The 21,213-nt window shown below is 44.4% G+C and overlaps 1 protein-coding gene across 1 annotated transcript in view; it reads right to left on the reverse strand.

Annotated features, from left to right (window-relative positions):
- UNC5C (unc-5 netrin receptor C) overlaps positions 1–21,213 on the reverse strand; it is a 262,862-nt gene that overhangs the window by 7,926 nt on the left and 233,723 nt on the right. The window contains exons 8-12 of the mRNA XM_075030825.1: positions 20,766–20,957; positions 19,177–19,521; positions 16,263–16,350; positions 5,955–6,123; positions 3,385–3,618 (exon numbers count right to left, since the gene is read on the reverse strand). Of these exons, the coding sequence (XP_074886926.1) occupies positions 3,385–3,618; positions 5,955–6,123; positions 16,263–16,350; positions 19,177–19,521; positions 20,766–20,957 (1,028 nt within the window). The remainder of the gene's footprint in view (positions 1–3,384; positions 3,619–5,954; positions 6,124–16,262; positions 16,351–19,176; positions 19,522–20,765; positions 20,958–21,213) is intronic.

Here is a 21,213-nt window from a genome sequence, read left to right on the forward strand (position 1 = left end):
TATGCTCTCCTGAGCTGAAACCCGAGCTGCACGTTGCTTGCTCCATGCTGAGGTGGTTCCAGTCATCCTCCCCATCGCCTCTCACCATGCCTGTGAGCCAGGACTTCATGCCCTTATGCCTTTCCTAGGAGAGGGAGCTGTGTAAGGCATCACTCCACTGTCAGTGTCACCAGGATAGCCACAACCCGTATTTGGAAAGGGCTTCCTCATTAATGGGGCACAAGCACGCAACAGCATTCAGTTTAAGCTGTTGCCTTTCTTCATTAGAGGAAAAGATACACATTAAGTAACTGAGAGAAGATCACATGCCTGTTGTGCCTGTTTTGTCATTTTTTGGGGGGGACAGTTACTGTGCAGCATGAGGCGGGTTGGGGGATGCCACCCTGCTACAGCCTGAAATCATTCACTTGCCCTCGGTGTGAGAGGCAGCCTTTTCTGCATGCCCGGCTGCTCAGCCCCCACCATGCTGCCATACACAGCTCACATACATCAATCTCAAAGCCATACGTGAATAAACAGAATAAAGCAGCTGGATTGCTTTACAGTTATCGTATTATTACTTTTTTTTTTTTTTCATAGCAGACTAGCTTGGGTATCCCCCTCAAAGTGCAAAAATCAGCCTTAAAAAAAGAGGCCAGTGCTTGAGGTCACAGTTACCCTCACCCTTCCCCAAAAAGCATTTTGGTGAGCATCCCATCCAGGCGACTTGGGATCATGTGGGACAGGGGATGCTGCATGCTTGATCAGCGCTGAGCCCACTCTGCTGCTCCACAGCCCCCAGGAACCCTGCCAACCCACTACCAAAATAACTGAGCCCTTATTGATGACAAGTCATTACACTTCCCTACTGTACTGCAGGCGCCGGCAGTTCAGCAGCAAGCGCTTACTCTGCATGATGAGAGGGAAAAGCCTGCTGGATAAATACTGCACTGTGTTTTATACCGCAACTGCTTGTCTTCCTTTGGTGGCTGTTAGGACACATTCAGCATATGGCACACTCATTCCTAGTTGTAAATAATAACAGAATGCATTCAGTTGCCTATTAAAATAAACACATAATCCCCTACAAAGGCTTTTCCAAACCTCAGACATCCCAACGTAGGAACATCTCACACTGCTCTTCCCTTCCCTTGCCATGCCTTGCCTGGGGCAGCCAGCCCCAAGACACCGAGATGTTGCAGCTGGTGCCTCACTTGCTGCCTACAACTTTCCCACCCTCTCCAAATTACTTTTAACCTCAGGACCCACTGGTCCAGCCCTGTCTGTATGCCTTGTCCTGCACAGCCAGTGGTAATTGCCCCGTTAATGCCTTCCCTTTGGCAATATGGCAGTGCCAAGGACCTCCTCCTAGCACGCTGGGGCTGCTGTGGTGCCAGCTGTTGTGAAAGCATGCAGCAAACACCCCAACCTTTTTTTTCTTTCTGAATAGTCATAGTCTACACAACACTGTTGCACAGGGCTGGTTTGTACACACCGGTTCGTACACACTGGTCCATGCTCAACCCTTTCATATACAGCTAGTTTACTAGGTTCATTTTTCTTAAACCTTCTCCTTCCCCAGACCTTTCATTTCCAGAGAAGTGCAATTGATACAATCGTAAGAGTTTGTGGCCAGCAAGTACATGTGCTTGTCCTCCCATAAACCACTAGCTAGCTGGGTCTTGAACCCTGTGCGTGGCCTTCCAGTCTTCAGGTGGATGTACCAAAAAAGAAGAAAATTAAAATGCACATACTTTGCTGTAAAAAAGCAGTAGGTACAAGTGGGATGGTGGCCACCTGATTTTGTTCATCTTTCCTCACCAAATCACAAGCTCGCTTTGGAGTCTACCTGCAGCAGCAGCCCAAGGACTGGCTGGCTCCCCTCCCAAACACTGGCTGCAGCTTCTCAGGAGGAAGATGGTCCCTCCATGTTGCTCAGTGCCTCTCCTGATCCCTTCTGCTATCACACCAAATCGGATTAACTTTACCTCACAACTCTCCCCACAGTCTATTAGAAACAAACCAACAGCTCTTGAGTAACACCTAATTGGATTCCCCCAGCTCTGACTGCATTAGCTGTCTGTCCAAGGCCCCTCCGACTCACTTATTATTACCTCAGGCCTTGACGAACCCGTGGAAAATTGTATTACGCTGCACAGGCATAAAACCGTCAGGACTTTTGAAGCTTGATCGCTATGAAAGATCCTTTTCACTTTTTTTTAAAGAAGAAAAACAAAAGGAAAATCAGGCCGGGGAAAATAATTGTTTCTAAAAGCCTGATAACACCAATGCATTGATAGAGGCCAAGCTCCCAGGCCCTGTACAGACAAAACCAGGCTGAAGTCATGATATGCCTGCTTCAACCCTTATACTTTACTGCCTTTCCTACATTTAGTGAAAGAGTATCCCCCCAGCAAAGCCTAGGCAGACAGGCCTTGATATCAGATAGTACTGGGGAAGAAAACAAAATGTGCCATTCACAGTGATGGAAGTCACTGCTCTGAAAAACACAAACATCTCCCAGCCAGTATATGTGGGTATAAATCCCATTAATTCCCATGTGCAGCTGAGGAAACAAAAGCATACACAGCACCAGGATGACTCTGCTTAGAGTCAGGCTTTGAACTCATTTTGCTGCAAAGAGACATTGGGAAGTCGCACTGGCTACAATTGAAGAAAATACGCCCACCTTTTAATAAACTCCATTCTTACATGTGCAGTTGGAGCTACATGTTTCATGAGTGCATCTATTATAGATACCACCTGTATAAATACAGGTATTTATAAAGAGAAATAGCAAGTATGGTTACCTATCTGCTCGTCTGTATGTAGTGAGTGTATGCTTGTGTGCATGCCAGAATTATGCAGTGAGAGTAAGATTATATAGTTAGGGATAGCAACAGCCTCGGTTTATTTCAGTTGTGAATTCCCAACACAAAAAGCTGCACGCAAAGAGGTGTAATAAAGCAGTATGAAAGCAGGCAGTGATTAACAGCCCAGAAGCTTCTTTTATCATTATCAACTATTTACAAAGAAGCATTTATATGTTTCCCCATCTCTGGGGAGCTGGCACTTAGCATTAAAAATACATGAATAACGAATGAAGCCCCGTGTACCTTATGGCCTTTTAATAATGCAAAAATCTTAGGATTCAGGATATGATACAGGTAAACAAAGGAAAAAAGACTGGTGGGCGGAAAATAGTGTGAGATCCCTATACAAAGGACAATCTATAGTGTGTGCGGGTTAAACTGTAAAACAGCAGCTTGTTGTCAAGCTCTTCTAATCAGAAAATTAACCCAGGGAGCAGGAATACACGGAGCAGAGGGTCTAGTCACCACTATGACTGCAGTCCTGTGAGAGCTGGAGAGGGAGTGGGAAAGCGAGCAAGAGAGCAATAACCACCTTAAGGGCATCCTGCGTGTCATCGAGGCAGTAGACCCGGATGCTGTACTCCAGCGAAGAGCAGGACAGTGGTCCAAAGATGGCCAGTTTGAGACGTTTGGCTGCTGCCTTGGTGATTGACTGTCCCACCAAGGCATACGTGCTGAGGGTTTCTGTCAGGATATGGCAGGCCTCTGGGTCCAGCTGGATATAGCACGGAGTGGTGAAGTTTTCCTCCCCGACCACAACCACATCCTAAGGGAGAAAGAGGCCAAGTTAGAGCTCCTGACCCATCAGAGCTGCTCTCCTTTGAGACAGCAATGCCTTTTTCAAGCCTGGATGATGCACAAAGTCCTTGCTGTTTGCACTGTAGATTAATCAAGATTTAAAATTCCTGCTTCTGGCTTTTCTCCTGCGTAGGCGTGGGGAGGGCACGATTTCTCTGAGGTGACGATGGTGGTAGAAACCTCCTCCCGTACAACACTCCCCTAAGACTTGTAACTCTTTCCTCTGGACCCTGCAGCAGCTTTTAAAGCCCTGGGCAGAGTTAAGCAAATAATGAAAATATCACCAAAACTTTATTGAAAAAGATATTGCAGAACTAATCATTTGGTGATCGTGATTTAACATCAGTAGTCACAAGCATGTTGAATAAATAACCACCCTTCACTTCCTAAGCATGACAATAAAGAGTTATAAAAACTCAAGGAAGGGAAGTAACCTCTACGATGGCCGAATGCCACATCTACATGAAATATCACCTCCTGCTTCATCAGAATAATCCTCCGTGACGAGACTGCAGGATGAGAAAAAAAATACATACAGCCTAAATGCAGACAGCCTCCCCACCCTGTGTGTAAAGGAAAACAGCTCCCTTGCTAATTTCTCCATTCAACCCTGCGTGTAATATCCTGCACGCAACGCAAGGTGATTTGAATGGCTTTAAGAGAGAGCAGAAGCGAAAAAGCAGCAGCTGATGATGGCCACCTCTTGCAAAGCCACCACGCGCCACATGATGCTCGGCAAAAGTCATCTGTTTCACCCCCGCTGCCTGCAGGTCTGCAGCACAATGTACACATCTGGCAGCTGAGCAGCGTGGGCTCAACTGAAATTTGGCATTAAGCTCGGTCCCCCTAGTTTCAGGAAAGGCAAATGTGCCATATTTGCAGGGGTGGCACAGTCCTTCTGGAGGGTAAGCTGCTGCCGCACTGATTGCACGCCCCTACAGCCACACCAGCAACTGGCTCTGGCAGGAGCCCCTGGCCCTGAGCAATGCTGCAGGGGTGTGCAAGCATGCATGCACACGCGCGTGTGTGTGCATGCACGTGTGGGGCTCAGCTTGGAGGAGCTGCTCCAGGATTGAGTGGAGGAAGATCACCAAGTGATGGCCAGGGACGCTGTGGGTGCTGCGGAGGCTGCGCTGGCACCAGAGCTTGTGCACAGCCGGCGGAGCAACCGGTCTGTCAAGGGCAGGAGGATGATGAGGGAGAAAATGAAGAGGTGCCAGTAACACACAGGCACAAATAAGGAACATATGTGTGGTGCCAAGAGTCAGGCCGGTGGGGTGCAGATTAGTTGGCGAGACAGACCCGTGTTCGCTGCATGCTCCTTCCCAGCGTGAGGAAGAGCCAGTGCCACAGGCAGGGGGACAAATGCAAGAGCCTTTCGAAGGCAATGCTGGACACGGCGCTCTTGCTGCTGTCAGCCCAACTGCCTTCAGAAGCCACCCTGACCTTATTAAATCTACCGGTAGGAGAAAGTACCCTTGCCAAATTAATTATGTGAGACCAAACTGGTGGCAGCAAGTACCTAGCAGCACAGGGCTGGAGAAGAGGGCTCTGCCAGGATGGCCCAGCCTTGCCAAAAGCATCACTTTATGCTCCAGTTACAGTGGAAGATCCTTCTGCCACGCTGCCCCGGGACATCCTCCTGCTGCACTACTGGCAAGGAACCACCCCAGGCTCCCACCAAGCCTGCACTGCCCAGCAATCCTTGTGCAGCTCCTCTGAGCTGACAGGGTGCAGAGTTGGATGCTGGCTGTGGGAACTGAAGCAAAGTGATGCTCCACCAACATCTTCGGAAAAACAAAAGAAACACCTATACATTTTATTAAGGTGGACAAAGTGTTGGTGCTGAAGCAGGAGATCATTTGCAACACTATTTCACTTTCTTGAAAGCTAGGAGAGTGAAAACTGTTCTGTAAAAAACATGTTTCTAAAATCAAGTCAGAAATTATTTTCAGCCACTGTTTTTTATTTTGCCTTTTCTCTTTCTTCTGTCCCCATGACTTTGGCACAATATCCTGCTACAACCAAAAGCTCAAGTGCTGAAATCCTGTGATGAAGGCTATTTCATGGAAAATAGCTAGAACTAGGAGGCACCAAACTGCCCCAAGACAGCATCTCTGCATGACCACTGGGCAGCTTAGACACCTGGTATTGAAGGGCACTCCTGCCTGCCCTGCCCATAGCAGCCATGCATCGCGCACAGAAAACCCAAAATACAGGCATCCCGGTTCAGAAAGGCAGCTGAAGGACTAGCAGAGAGCCCTCCACGCAGTCAGCACACAGGCTGAAGCTCTGGAGCCTTACCTCCCATGGCCCCTGGGCAGCCTGGTGCTTCAGCTGGATCTGCCAGTCCTCCGTGTTGGGTTCTGCGCAGTGGTGCATGGTTAAAATGACAGGCCGGGTCAGCAGGGCTCCTGGTGGGCCGCAGCTCACCACCGGTGTCAGCAGGGTTTGGCTGTCTTCTACAGGAGGCCTGACGAGGAGACAGAAAGATGGATACGTTAAGTAAGTTGAAAAAGGCAAAAAGGTACATTCAGGTATGTAAAAATAAAAAAATCCTTCTCTTAAAATAAAAAGATTGTGCAAGCAAAGAATGGGTGAGTATGGTTTGGGCTTGGTTTTTTTTTCCAAATCCCCCAATTTTTTTTTTTATTTTTTGCCAGATATCACTCATTTGTCAAAATGCAGGTTTAGGTGGCAGCAAATTATAGACCTCACTTGCTGAGCACCCTCCACTCTGAAGGATACTTGCCGACTGTATGCAGAAGCTTCATTTCACCCACTGCTGAAATGTGGTCACTGCTGCTTTTGGCAGTTGTTTCGCAGCATATAAAAATGAACAGTGGCTCTTGTAAGCACCATGTGTGAGAATTATATACTGTCTGGACAGAGAAAATTGAAGAACAGAGGAAGAGAATGAACTAACGAGCATGTGTGAAACCTAGTAAGTGGTATACAGCACATCTGAGATGTGCAGTTTGAGTTCAGTCATCACCAAACCCACTGGTAGTCTATTTTACTTAGAAGGCATTCAGATCTACTAAAATGGCTATTGCAAATACGCCTGCGGGGAGCAGGTGTCACCGGTGGCAGGGGAGAGAGGGTGAAGGGATGGTAAGGAATAGTGCAGAGACCAAAACACACTTGCAAAGCCTGAGATTTCTCTTGATAACGTAGAGCTGTTCAGTTAAAAACACAGGTATTGTCCAGTGCGCTTGCTGTCAGTCACTAGGAATGGGTGTTATGGGAAACTGTATAAATATTTAGGATACATAGCATACACTGTAGTTTGTAAATGATAAAGCATGTGTGTGTGTGTGTGTGTGTGTATGCCTGTGCAAACTATCCCAGACCAACTGCTGAGGAGCTTAAAAACAGAGGAAGCATGAGTGACTTTAACTATCACGACATCTGGTGTATGACAAATACAGCTGAATGTGCCTCATCAGCTGCCTTCCCTAAATAATATAGAGGACAAATTCATGATCCAGAAAACAGCAAGCGGGAGATTAAAAGTGTTCAATGTGATCTGCGCTTAAACTCCAGATCTGCCCACAGGACCTCCCATCCTCTGCTCCAGCTAAGGGTTCAATCCCTTGTTGCATTTACAAATACTTGTATTTACATCTGTATTGGTCTTAGTGGAATTAGTTGAGACAACATTAAATACTGTTTATTTCTGTAAGTCTTTGCCTCTACCAAAAGAAAGAGCAAAAAAAGTAGCTGTAATCTTAGATAACATTTTCAAGGAGGCTAAATCAGGACAGAAGTTGTTCCGATATCCATTTTATTGCAGCTATTCTGGCGATTGCAAAGATATACCTAATTTTGTCCATCTTAATTCTCCCTGAATATTCCATTAATCTCACAGAAAATGAAAACTTTTGAGAAATCTCTTTCAAAGTGGGACAAAGGCACTTTTGAAAAGCATGTCATTGCTACAAATGTTGTGGGAGGTTTTTATAACATTCGAGAAAAAAAAAGGTCCGGCATGGAAAAATTTAAATCTATGCAAATCAGTGAATCCAGATGATATGCATCTGTGGAAATTAACTGATGAGTTTACTAAATGACTTAACAATTGTTTCTGAAAAGCCGTGGACTGGAAACAAACAGCTGCAATATAGCTGCCTTTCAAAAAAGATGTAAAGTATAACAATCTGGACAGCTATCACGTTATGCCAGATATTTTAGCCTAACAAACAGTACACAAAAGAAATGAAACACTAGCAGATGGAGTACCTAGTCCAGCTCCTCTTGCACGCTGTACAGATCTCTGGATTCAGATTAAGAAGATCAGGGATCACTCTCTTGCAAGACTGAACTGAATAAATCATTGGGCAGTTTTTGACTAAAATGTTACTTCTTTTTCAGACTCATTTACTTCAGGGTTTTTTTTTTCATAAGAAGCAACAAGCAGCTTAAAAAAACACAGTGTGGCAGTGGTTTTTAATGGTCATCTACCTTGTGCATTAATGGATATTTTTACACTCTCCTACAGTCTAATTCAGGAAATTGCAAAAAACATAATGTCTTATGAGAAAGATCTTTCAAAATTACAATGTTTGTCTGGAAAGCTACAGATATGACAAGCTATAGACTTAATCATCTGGTTAACCTAACTTCATCTGAAAGACTACTGACCCATGAAAAAGGAAGGAAAAAAATTACAAGTTATTATAGATTTTTGGACTGAATTACAAAACCAGCAGTCAAAAAGAATATAGCAGGGAATATATCATGATTGCCATAAAAAACCTCATACAGTGCCTTTTAGGTGAAAAATGAGTTAAAATCGACAAGAATCTGAGCACCGATGCATGCAGTTAAAAAAAGCCAAAAGGTCATTAAAATAATATGGTACTGATAAATCATACAGCCTAAAGTTGTCTCAAAGTAAAATTAAGTTTAGTCACTGCTCCGTGACAAAATTTTGTTAGGTGTTAAATTTTAGGACTCTGATGGAGGGCATGATTCTGCGCTGCCACATTTTATATCCGATTAGCACAAGTATAAAAAATGATGCAGAACACGAAGTTGGGAGGCGCTCCAGACTGCACAGTCAGCAAGTGAGATGGGAAATGGACACAAGCCTACAAAGGACATGCAAAAAATAGCAAGGCTTAGTATTTTTTCCCCAGGTTGGTACACAGCATCTTTGTCACCAGACTTACTACATTCATTGCCAAGTGGATTAGATATGCGTGCTCCTGACCTGGGTATTTATGATATAGGACACTCTGATGAGTGAAGAGCAGAAAAATGGGCCAGTTGCGGGGGTGCTTGACTTTTTGCAGTCCCAAATTGCCAACCAGACATGCATCTGAGTCCGGCACCCCAAAGTTATTGAACGCTGCCAGTCCTGGTGACTCTCCACCATCCACCTCATTCAGACCAACCTTTAAAAACTGAGATTCAGTGAATTGCAGAGAAGTTCTTGAGTAGTGTGAAACTGGGTCAGTGTCACTGAATAGGTGAAATCCCAGCTCTGATGAAGTCCATGCTAAACCTCTCTCTGACTACTGCGAGGCCAGGATTTCTACTCTCAATGTGGAAGACAATGTAAATAGCAACTCAATCATTAAATTTACTGATGCAGCAGGCGTCAACTTGTAATGTGGCACAGTGGCAAAAAGCAAATCTGATTTCTGGGGCTGTATGGGACAAGACATGTCAAAGCATGCTGAGGTGATATTCCCTTTCCTATCCAGCTCTAATGTGACTGCAGGTAGCAGTGTGTTTAGGGACTGCAGTGAGTTCTCAAAAATAAGCACCTGAAACCCAGAGGAGTGAGGCTAAACCATGTAATGGCACATACAGCAGAGAGGTATCCTATGATAACTGACAGGTAAAAGGAACAAAAATCTCTTGACAGATCTTTTCTTATTTCTTACTGTTTCCAATTTCCATTTTAAAACAAAAGGATTATGCCTTACTATAGCTAATGAGAACAGAAACAGATGCAGTAGACAAGATATATTATACAAGAGATATTAATCTTTCTGCTTCAAGGCATAAGCCCAACACTAATTGATGGAATTAGTAAACAACAAATTCCCCTGAAGACAAGTTATTGTGTAGTCATTCATTACGAGCAATTTTCTTCCAGTCAGTCACCTCTGTGCACGGCAAGATCATGGAGCAGATCCTCCTGAATACTGTGTTAAGGCACATGGGAAATAAGAGGGTGACTGGTGACAGCCAACATGGCTTCACTAAGGGTAAATCGTGCCTGAAAAATTTGGTGGCCTTTTCCGATGGGGTTACAGCGTTGGTGGATAAGGGAAGAGCAACCCATGTCATCTACCTGGACTTGTGCAAAGCTTTTGACACTGTCCAGCATGACATCCTTGTCTCTAAATTGGAGAGACATGGATTTGATGGATGGACCACTTGGTGGATAAGGAATTGGCTGGATGGTCACACTCAAAGAGTTGCTGTCAATGGCTCAATGTCTGAGTGGAGACCAGTGATGAGTGGCGTTCCTCAGGGGTTGGTATTGGGACCGGTGCTGTTTAACATCTTTGTCGATGACATGGACAGTGGGATTGAGTGTACCTCAGCAAGTTTGCTGATGACACCAATGTGTGTGGTGCAGTCAACACGCTGGAGGGAAGGGATGCCATCCAGAGAGACTTTGACAGGCTTGAGATTGGGCCTGTGCAAATCTTATGAAGTTCAACAAGGGCAAGTGCAAGGTCCTGCAGATGGGTCGGGGCAATCCCAAGCACAGATACAGGCTGGGAGTAGAATGGATTGAGAGCAGCCCTGAGGAGAAGGACTTGGGGGTGTTGGTTGACGAGAACTTCAACATGACCCGGCAATGTGCACTTGCAGCCCAGAAAGCCAACCATATCCTGGGCTGCATCAAAAGAAGCGTGACCAGAAGTTCAAGGGAGGTGATTCTCCCCCTCTACTCCGCTCTCATGAGACCCCACCTGGAGTACTGTGTTCAGCTCTGGGGCCCCCAACATAAGAAGGACATGGACCTGTTGGAGCGAGTCCAGAGGAGGGCCACAAAGATGATCATGGGACTGGAGCACCTCTCCTATGGACAGGCTGAGAGGGTTGGGGTTGTTGAGCCTGGAGAAGAGAAGGCTCTGGGGAGACCTTATAGCAGCCTTTCAGTACTTAACAGGGGCCTACAGAAAAGCCAGAGAGGGACTTTTTACAAGGGCATGTAGTGATAGGACAAGGGGTTAATGGCTTTAAACTGAAAGAGGTAGATTTAGATTAGATGTAAGGAAGAAGTTCTTTACTGTGAGGGTGCTGAGGCACTGGAACAGGTTGCCCAGAGAGGTTGTGGATGCCCCATCCCTGGAAGTGTTCCAGGCCAGGTTGGATGGGGCTTTGAGCAACCTGGTCTAGTGGAAGGTGTTCCTGCCCATGGTCGGGGGGGTTGGAACTAGTTAATCTTTAAGGTCCCTTCCAACCGAAACTATTCTATGATTCTTTCTCCCAGAGCCAGTGATGCAGGACCAGCAAAGCCAGGATCGTGGCCTAGATGAGCTCCTGTTGTGATTGACTACTGCAGTTTCTGTGTTGCAGATCGCAGGAGATCCAGCACAAACACGGACACAGGGGAGCATATAGAGCAAAGGAGTTATCTCCTCTAAAGCAGAAAGATATATGAGCAGACAACTTCAAAAATGTGGGCCAGAACGTACTTTTAGGCTGTTATCCAGAAAAGAACCCCAAACCCCCCAGAACCACATCCACATGTGCTTCACTTTAGGCTTGCAGCAGTCTAGGGACAACTTATTAGATGAGACTGGGCATTCAGCTGTATGGCTCCAAACTCACTTCACTGCAGGCAAAAGAGATGTTTTTGTTTTACAAAGATGTGACTGAGACTAAAATTCAATCCGTTAATGGCACTGCTATTAAAAGGCACTAATAGTAACTGAAAGGTCTTCAGATATTTTTAGATGTTATCCCATCCTGCACCGCTTATCAAGAACAGTCAACTTTTATTTAAAAGCAAACAAACTTTTATTCACTATATCTGGTCCCTTCACAATCAAATTTGTGGTTTTAATGGGATTACTCATTCAAAACCGTCCCCCTGTAATGAGCCAGACCGTATTCATTAAGGTAGCTGTCACACAGCAGATGTGAGCACAACTAGAGAAATCTCTGCTCCTCAGTGGGCCTACGTTGTGCTCCCTGGCACCGTGTGTAGATGTTACAGGCAATCACAGCAGCTCAGGAAGCACAGGACAGAGTAGGGAGAGAGGAATGGCTAACTCATAGCAACACATGGCAACCCTTCTACACAGCTTAGCCAAAAGCCAGAGAGAAGACATTTTATTTCTCCTTTCATTGCTGGGGCTTTATTTTTAATATGTGCTGCTTCTTAAGTTTCAAACTTAATATTCTTGACTGACCCTGGTTCTTCTACCAGTCTATCTTTAGAAGACAAATGATCTGAAAAGTTTTCCTCCCCTTTTGCTCATGCTTTGATCTTTTTTATGTTGAATTTTTCAATTATAGTGACTGGCACTTCATGAAATTGTCTTCTGGAGTTGCAAAGTAATTTTGTTTATGCAACTGAGATACAGAAGGAAGGTGGAGAAATGAGATGCAGAAGACTTCAATTTCTTTTATTTCACATCACTAAGCTTAGAGTTTACTGGTGAAAAAGGCAACATTGCTCCTTGGATCAAACTCATTGGTCAGCTGTGTGACTTTAATATAAAGTCTATACATACACTATGAAGCCATTTATCCAAACCCTGACAAGGCTCACCCAACCCTTCCCTCTTTTAAGGTAGCTAATTTGGAAGTTGCACAATTTATGTGTGTCTTCCATCAAGATCTTCAGGAGCACTGCTTGCCTTGTTCTTCAGTGTTGTCACATTTCGCGGGCATGGCGACACCCACTCTCATTTGCATCATCTCCTGTGTGATGGATTATACAGGAGTGTCCTTCACTGTGCCGTATTTAGCACAGTTCTTGCCTCTGATTAGAGTATGCAAGAGTAGCTCCACCTAAAGCTGTGCAAGCTTGGCAGGGGTTCACGCAGGAACACGGGAACTGCCATACGAGATCAAAGCAGTGGTCCATCAAGACCCAGACCCTGTCTAGCACGGACCAGTGCCAGATGTTTCTGAAGGAAGCACACAGCTCCGCTAATTTAGCTTAGAGCTAAATTTGTTTTTTAACCAGAGGCAGTCAAGAAAATCCTGAAGGTTGGAGGTTTATACTCATGCTATTCAATCTTTAAATCGTGTAAGACGTAGGCTCTCACAGATGCTCCTGGCAACAGGCTCTTGCCAAGTACTGGTCACAGCAATGTGTTTATTTTATAGGTGAAACCACAACTCAAGAAGGGACCCCTTCTTACAAATTTCAAAGTCAGTGATACTTCACTAGACTAAGGGAGAGAGCATCTGATCACCATTGAAAAAGCCAATGAGCTTCAAGACAGAAACCTGTCTGATAGCTGTGAAATAGTCTCATAGGCTTGTCATTTTTTCAGTTAATTATATATATATATACACACACACACGTATACGTGTACAAACACACACACATACATACATAGATATCCTTTTCCCACTGTAGCCACTTCATAAAGCACATGGACCTTTCCATGAGATCAACACACCAGCCAGGGATCAGAGTCCAGTAGCTGCTTGCCATCCCTCCTGCCCGGAATGACAGGCAGAATAGGGATGAGCTCACAGTGCAGGAGCAGGAAAAACAGCCTGCTGGAGTATTAGTCTAGGAAAAGAGAAAACCCACTGTGCCACAGGCACGCTAACACACTTAGAGAAAACAACTGCCTCCAAGTGCAAGCCATCAGAAACCCAATTCACTGCAGAAGGATAATGCTTTTAGGATGACCCTCCTGCTCTCACATGCTTTGATGGTTATGAAATGGAATAAATAGAATTTCTCAAAAAGCTCTCCTAACCAATCTGCAAGGCAACACAAAGAGTGATATTACTGGGTTATGAAGTGTCTCAAATGTCTGTACTACAGGTTTCAGAGACTAACTGGGGAAATGTATTAGGAAAACAAAGGAAGGAAAAGAAAAGGGGAATTTGCAGGACTCTGAGGGATAACAGATTTCCTGTTTCAGCTTGACTGTTCAGAATTCGTTTCATATTTCTACAAACAAAGTGTGAGCTAAATTTTAAGTTGCTGGAGATATGTGAGCTGTGATGGTATGCCTCTCTGTTGCTGCACTGGTTCTATTTAGGGTCGCGCTATGGGGACCACATTCTTACCTCAGTGGTGGTTGTATATCAAGAAAAAGACCCTGCCTTCATTTCTGATTATAACACCCATTTTATAGTTTCCTATATGTCCCCCTCCAAACTACATCAACACACGACAAGACTTTTCAACCCATACACATTTACACAGTGCTCATGAAAATAAATATAGGGACTCACAGGGTTTATTGAACACACTCCACTTATTGCTTGGCTACAAAAGCAAATGTCTGCAGATAGTCCTTACTGTGGACTATCACTCTCTGCTGGAGTGCTGTAAGAGTGCAGCAGCGGATTTAAAAAATAATTATGCTGCACACTAACTTGTGGTACCCATATGACTCCAATTATATGAAGCAACATCTGTGGCCCACGCAGTCAGAAAAAGAGGCTTTGACTGAGCTGCAGGTCTGCTACAGCAAGTGAAGTGTCTGGTAAACACAGTCCTGCAGCAGGAGACCATTACAGCCCCTGCTGCTCCTGGGCACCTGGGGAAAGGGAGCAGGTAACACGGGACAACATTTAAGCCCTTTTTGGTGATTATTCAGTTCCAAATGATCCAGACAACGCCTGACGAGCTCCATTTTAAATGTCCTAGAAGTGGTTGGTTTCCATGAGCATGACAAGCCTGGCATGCTGGAGGGGGGCTGAAAAGCTGCCATAAATCAAATAAGCAGCTGGGGTCTGTGCACCCAGGAAGCGATTACCACCACGATGGGATGAGCCCTGCTGCCCCATGGCCAAGGCAGCCCGCTCTCTGCTCTCCTCTTCTAGGGAAAGAAATCACTTCTCAAAGTCTTCATTGCAAGTGAGGATTCATACCTCTCCGTTCACTTCTGCAGGTGTACTTCACCAAACTTGCTCAGTTTGGCAGAGCACAGCTCCAAGCATGCTTTTCCTAATACAGGTTAACTATCCTTCTATCCCCTGTGTGACCTGCTGAGTAACAGCTATCACAAAGCATGCAGAGCAGGCTTTATGACCCTTGAAGAAAATAAATCAGACTAGCATGTGACATTGGTTGTCCACAGCTGCATGAATAAGGAGGCAGGGATTCCCTCCGTAACTGGCTGGGAAGAAAACAATTGCACAAATAGCTCCTCCTAGGAATGAAATAAAAATTTTTTTGAATAATCAGATATTTTAAAAAGGGAGATTTGGAGGCAAGCTGAATAAAAGGGGATGCCCTCTGATTTTAATTTTTTTTTCCTTCTGCAGGAAAGAGTTCTTTTTATAAGTGTCTTTAAAACAGCCAAAAGTAATAGGAATACAATCAATAGTAGATATGAACAGAGACACTTTTTTTGTAGCTGCAATTAGCTATTTTCAAAGAGCAGGCAATGAATAATGTATGCAAAAGGGTGGGTGGAGGGGTTACTTATTTTTTCTTCAAGCAGATTATTTTAGCATGGGTGAAAGACTACCAAGCTAAAGAATGGTGTTCAATATCACGCACTGTATAAACAGCTGTGGCTTAGCACATAATAAAAGCCATTAAGGGGCTGAGCCAAAAAATGTATCTAGCTATGAGGAGGGGAAAGAGGCAAAGTACCGTGTAATGATTGCTTAGATTCACATTTGCCATTCAGCCTTTGTGCACATGAGTCCACTCTTCATACTAAGATCCCACCTTTCTCTTCATTAGATTTTCCTAAACTGCTTCAAACAGTATCTTGGCCTTTTCAGAAACTCTTTGTTTATGCCAAGGCTGCCAGATCACAAAGTAGACATTAAGATCTAGAATATGAATTGGCCACACATGCAGATAACAGGTGAGAACAACGGGGGTCATCCCAACATTGCCTCCGGGTGGCCCTTGGCGTGGAGCGCCTGGGCCTAAGCAGGACAACTGCTCGCTTACTTCCATCTCGGAGCAAGGAGGGGTGGAGGATGCTAAAAGCTTTGGCTTCATCCTCTTCACTGCATGGACTAGCCAAGCCCATGAAGGGTAAAATAAAAATTCACATTCATTATAACAGGAGAGGAGATTCTCCAAGCCAGGTGCTCAGGCACCTGTCCCTCTGCTGAGCCTATTTGTCACCTTGCTCCTCTGCTCCCTTGTCCTTTGCAGCACGAGTCTTTATTAAGAGGTTACGTCACACTTTCTCTGCTGCACCAAAGTCATGCTGGCACATTTTCCTCGCTTCTGGCTACGATTCAGCATCCCCCCAGCCTGAGGGCTTGCTGCAGAGTGCAACTCTTGGTTAGAAAAGCAAAAGTCTGAGCTGGTTTTGTGGCAAAGTTTATCCTCAGCTTTGCTCGCGTTTACGTCCAAGTCAGCAAATAGTTTCAACGCAGGAGGCTTTGCATAAGCATATTACCACAGGTCTTTAGTTAGTACATTTTTCCCCTCCGCTAATGCACAAGCAAACAAAGGCAGTCTTTTACCTCATGTTCTCCTTCCTGTGAACTGTCACATACATTTCATAGACTCTCCCTTGTGGAACGGCCCCCGCTGGGATCAGCAAGCTTACTCCTGCAGAACAGAAGAGACACAAAAGATAAAGTGCAGAAAAAAAGGCAAGTGGGTCTCTGGAGTGACAGGAGAGGCAGAAGATGAAGCCTGCAATGCCAGATTTTTCATCCAACCTTGCCAGAAGACTCTAAATGACCTCAGCAACTTGTGAGAAAAAGTATTTACTGCAACCCTGGCATCTCTGGTGGTCAACTGGCCTGTTCTTATTCCTCTTGTGCACTGGCACTGAAATACAGGAGTGGAGAAGAGGGTTTTCTTCCCTTTTATTTTATTTGAAGAGCAGACAGATGGTTAAGTTGCTGCTTACCTTGTAAAATGATGGAAAAACAAACAACTCTCACTACAGTTTCCAACAGCTGTAACGGGACATTCCTCCCTAGGCAATTCTTACTTAATTAAAATCAGGCAAGAAAGGCAGTGGAGCACTGTCCCAGGAAGCACCAAGAACAAGTTGTTTCCTGAAAGATGGCTTCTGTGATTGGCACCCCATCTTTTAATGCACTCAGCTACTAATTAGACTACCAGGGAGACAAAATTGGGCTTCTTGGTATTTTGAATATGCCTAGTCCTGTAAAGCAGCTCAAATTCAGGTACCCAACCATGAAAAAAATCTGGGCAAATATGCTCGGTGCCCTTTTCAGTGGTGATTGCACTGATTTGCACACTTGATTACAAAACACTGTTCTTACATTACTGCCATTTCAGAAATGTCCTGTTGTTACGTGACAAACACGGCACACGAACCAACTATTTCACTCTGCTGGACACGTCTAAGCCAGCTGTCTTTGCAGATGTGGATTAGCTGGGAATCATTGCAAGGATTTTAATACTGTTATTACTACAAACCTACAGGCAGATTATTTGCGTATATGCATATGCACAAGAGAGGCTTTATAGAAACCTTCCATGGTCCTGTCTCTTTTCTTTAGCGTATGTGAGTTGGTTATGCTGGAGACCTCCCATGTACTGGGGTGTAGTCACATACATGGCTTTGAAAGGGAGGGATTAGCTAGGAAGGCATTTTCCGTGAAAGCCTTCTGAAACTTGTTTCTTTACAGGCCTGTTGTTACAACCTCACCTATGCATGTTCTCCGCTGTAACAGGGCAGGCATAGTGTAAATGAAGGGCTTTGATTGTATCAGTAGGAGGATATACATACATCTAGAAGCAGCACGGAGGCATACACGGTAGAGGTAGACAGATTGATATGTTTTACAAAACTTATTTTAATCATTTTGAAGGGATTACAGCAATAAATAACCTTTTTTTTCTTTATAAATTGATATTAATATATGTGAATTAAATGTGACTAATAGACTTTGCTGACAACGTGCACCACCATGGCATAAGAAACCCAAGTATTAATATCCACCTTCAGCTGCTACTTAGAGAAATGTGAAATCCAGGATTGTATAGCATGAATTTTCAACATTGCTCAGCAGTCAGCCCCAGATTTCTTTAAGTAGTTCAGCTTTCACTTAAATTTAATGGCTATTTTTGCCCCCTGTTCCACAGTAGCTCAGAAAGGAGGGCTACTGCTCATTGATGACTTTTGGCTGCTTCCTGGGCAGTGTCGGGCTGCATCCTGGAAGGACCAAAACACCTAGGTCCCTGGCCACCTAGGCATTTTGTTCTCTCCATAACATCAACAGACAACAACAAGAAAAGATCCAGCAATGAAGAGGGAGGCAAGGGTAGGCATATCTCCTCGGTCAGGGTACCGTGCTGTAAAATGGCCAAGAACTGACCACAAGATGTAAAGGAGGAAGGCAGAAATGCTGTGAAACATTGAGCTATCATGTCAGGTAGCTGTGAGCTGTGGTTTCACATGTACTGTGGTCCTACCTGGACTCAGAACTCCAGAGAAACAAGGCAGGGGGACTCTTGACCACTGTGTAGCCTGCTTATCCCCCACATCCAGTGTTTTATGCATTTGATTCAATCCCACTTTAGATGTTAATGTTGCTCTTCATTAGCATGCCAAACCCATGGGAACATCTAGGTGCTGCACTTCCTTTGAACATCAACACTTCATTTAGGAACCAAACAGTAGTATGGCTTCCCTAAAAAATCCAGATGCAAGAGCTGAGCTCTCCCAAGGCTTCCCAGGAGCTCCCTGGATGCTCTGAAACTGCCTCCTGGTGACTGGGCGGCTTGAAAGGGGCCTGGCAGCCTGGCCTTGTACAGTATGAGAAAGACTGAGCAGCACTTTGCAATTACATCAAAAGGCACTCGTTGCTCAGTCCCCCTCTTTCCTAGTTGTAAAACAAGTCAACAATATGTATAACAAGGAGAGGAATACAGAAAAGACACTCTTGGGCCTTATTTTCCTTGGGTATGTAATGTGTGCAGGAAAAAAGCCTTCCAAAAATTAATATTCTGCTGTCCTACTTCAATGCCACACAGTCTGCAATGAATTGGAAGTGGAACAACCGATTTGTTTTTTAATTAATTTGTCCTTTTTATGTGTGATGACAAGATTGAGGCTTTCTGGCTCACAGTCCCTTTTCTAGAGCTGCATGAAAGGAAAAGGTCAAGGATGGTGAATCTCACTTCACACAGGGAAGCTCTGAAGGCTCTCCTGTCTCAGAAAGTGGCTAAAAGCCCTGCAATTTTCTGTTAAAAAGGTGGCCAGGACTTTGGGAAAAGAATACTTGAAGTACCTTGGTAGATGTGTATGGGGGGAAAACCCCATCTGTTCGTTCTGAACAAAGAAAAGGCAGAGTCCCAGGAGAGACCCTGCTTTTTCCTGCATAAAAGCAAGCTAACTCCACTTTTAAAAATACAAGACAACTGAGCCTTTAAGCCAACATGGCTAGCACTTACCTGAATTCGGAATTACTAGGTGACCTCCTAAAGAGTTGAAGGTCCCAAATGCAGTGCACGATGGGTCTGTTTGCCGAGCAAGGCTCTGATTTTTCATGTTCAGGGTCTCATTCTCCAGCAGAGACTGTGTAATCTGCGGGGACAGCTTGGAGGAGAAGTCAGAGAGGTCATCCTGGGGGGTGACTGCACCAGAGGTGTTATAAACCTTGATTTTCAGGTTGGGCAGTGGGTCCAAGATCGGAGAATTGGTCATTGGGATTTTATCAGAGACATCATGCAAGGCATAAACAGGACCCCTGTACATGGCTGCAGCTGAAGTGAGGTCTGGTGGCACTGCCAGGAGGTCTGCATTGGAGACGAGAAAGAAGAACCATATTACTTCTCTATTCTGATTAATTTCTTCCGGGTAATGGTTCGGGTTTGCATTCCGTATTTTGTATTTTGCACTTCCTACCAAAGGTTAAGATAAGCAAAGTCCTTGCAGACTGACCTTAGTCTCCTTTTCCATGCATCTCTCCAGCAAACTCCCAGGGCTTGTATTGCCCCAGCTGCTATGGAATCTAATCATCATACAAAATTACAGCACGTTTCTGCTCTAAGGATTTTTTCACTGGGATTATTTTTCCAGGCTGCACTCAGATTTCCAGTATGACATGCTTAGCTTCAGGGCAAGATGTTTTCCATACTCAGTAGATATAGTTTTATTAACCAATACCCCCTCCCTAAATGCTAAGTGAGAATCATTAACCAATTTATCTAATTGGCCTAACGATAGCATTCCTGAAATAAAAGACAGAAAAAATCTATGAAGTCATCATGCCCAAGACTCCCCACAGTGGGGGATTAGTACCTGCATCACACATTTTTGAGATTTGTTTTAAAAGTATCCCCAACAAAGAAAATGACTTTTCTACTAATCTTCCTCATGACAACTCTCTTGTCACCTTAACTCTTACTTTGATTAATTCTTTTTGCACACATACTGCGAAAAAAGAGGAACTCTACAGCCTAAATATGGGTCTTGAAAAAGCCAGCACTAACTTTAGAGTGGTTTTTTTCTGGCCAGTGAAGTGTAGAAATAATCAAGATGTTACACACCAGTGATAAAAATGCTTATTATTGAACGATGTTCTACTGCAACTTCTTCTTCTACATTGTCTATTGAAAGTACAGTACTTCTTAAACTACTATTTACGCCTGTGGAGACAGGGCACAATAAAAAAAGCTATTAGTGAAAAAAGGGGAGAAAGATGTGATAGAATTACTGTACTGTAGTATCACTCCTGCCTCTGTTGTTTCTGTCAGAGCTTTGCCTTTGATTTCAATTTGAGCTGGACCTCTATTTTCATAAAAGTCTTTGTGTTTCACTCTCACATTCACGCTCTCTCTTCAGAAGTTAAATTCCTCTGCTTTATGCTCTTGAGCACATCTGAAAAACGCCAATGTGAGTTTTGAGCACTTGACTATCAGAAACAAATGGGTATGATCTTTCTCCCTTTTGTCAAGTGCCAACAAGCATCCAGCCCAAGAGACCATAACCTTATAGCATCTTCCTGAACTGGTCACCATGGAGTGAAATGACAACTAACCTTGCCTTGCAGCCTTGATGTTAACAGGCTGAAATCCCCCATTTAGCGCCGAGGAGTCAATAATATCTGACTCAAAGTCACGGTGGTTCTTGCGATAGACAAACAGGGCCACAACCACGGAAATAGCCAGGCACACGATCACAGCTATGACGATCCCGACGTAGAGAGCAACGTCATCCGAGTCAGGAGCAGCTAGAGGGAGAGAGGCCAGGAACCTTGAAGAAATGTGCTCCTCACAAGGACTTTCAAGAAAACACATTCTTATTATTCTCATTTCCTGCAGATATTTACTACCTTTTTTATAGGTTAATTTAAAATCCATTTCCAAAGCTATATAACAGGTCTATGCCCTTTTGATGGAAAATGATCTTTGATTTCTCTCTAACTTGTGTTCTAACTCTTTCCCTATCTACTCGTTCATCTATCTAGTACCCAGGCTGTGAACTAC

Source organism: Buteo buteo, chromosome 1, assembly GCF_964188355.1.
Source record: "Buteo buteo chromosome 1, bButBut1.hap1.1, whole genome shotgun sequence".
NCBI lineage: Eukaryota > Metazoa > Chordata > Aves > Accipitriformes > Accipitridae > Buteo > Buteo buteo.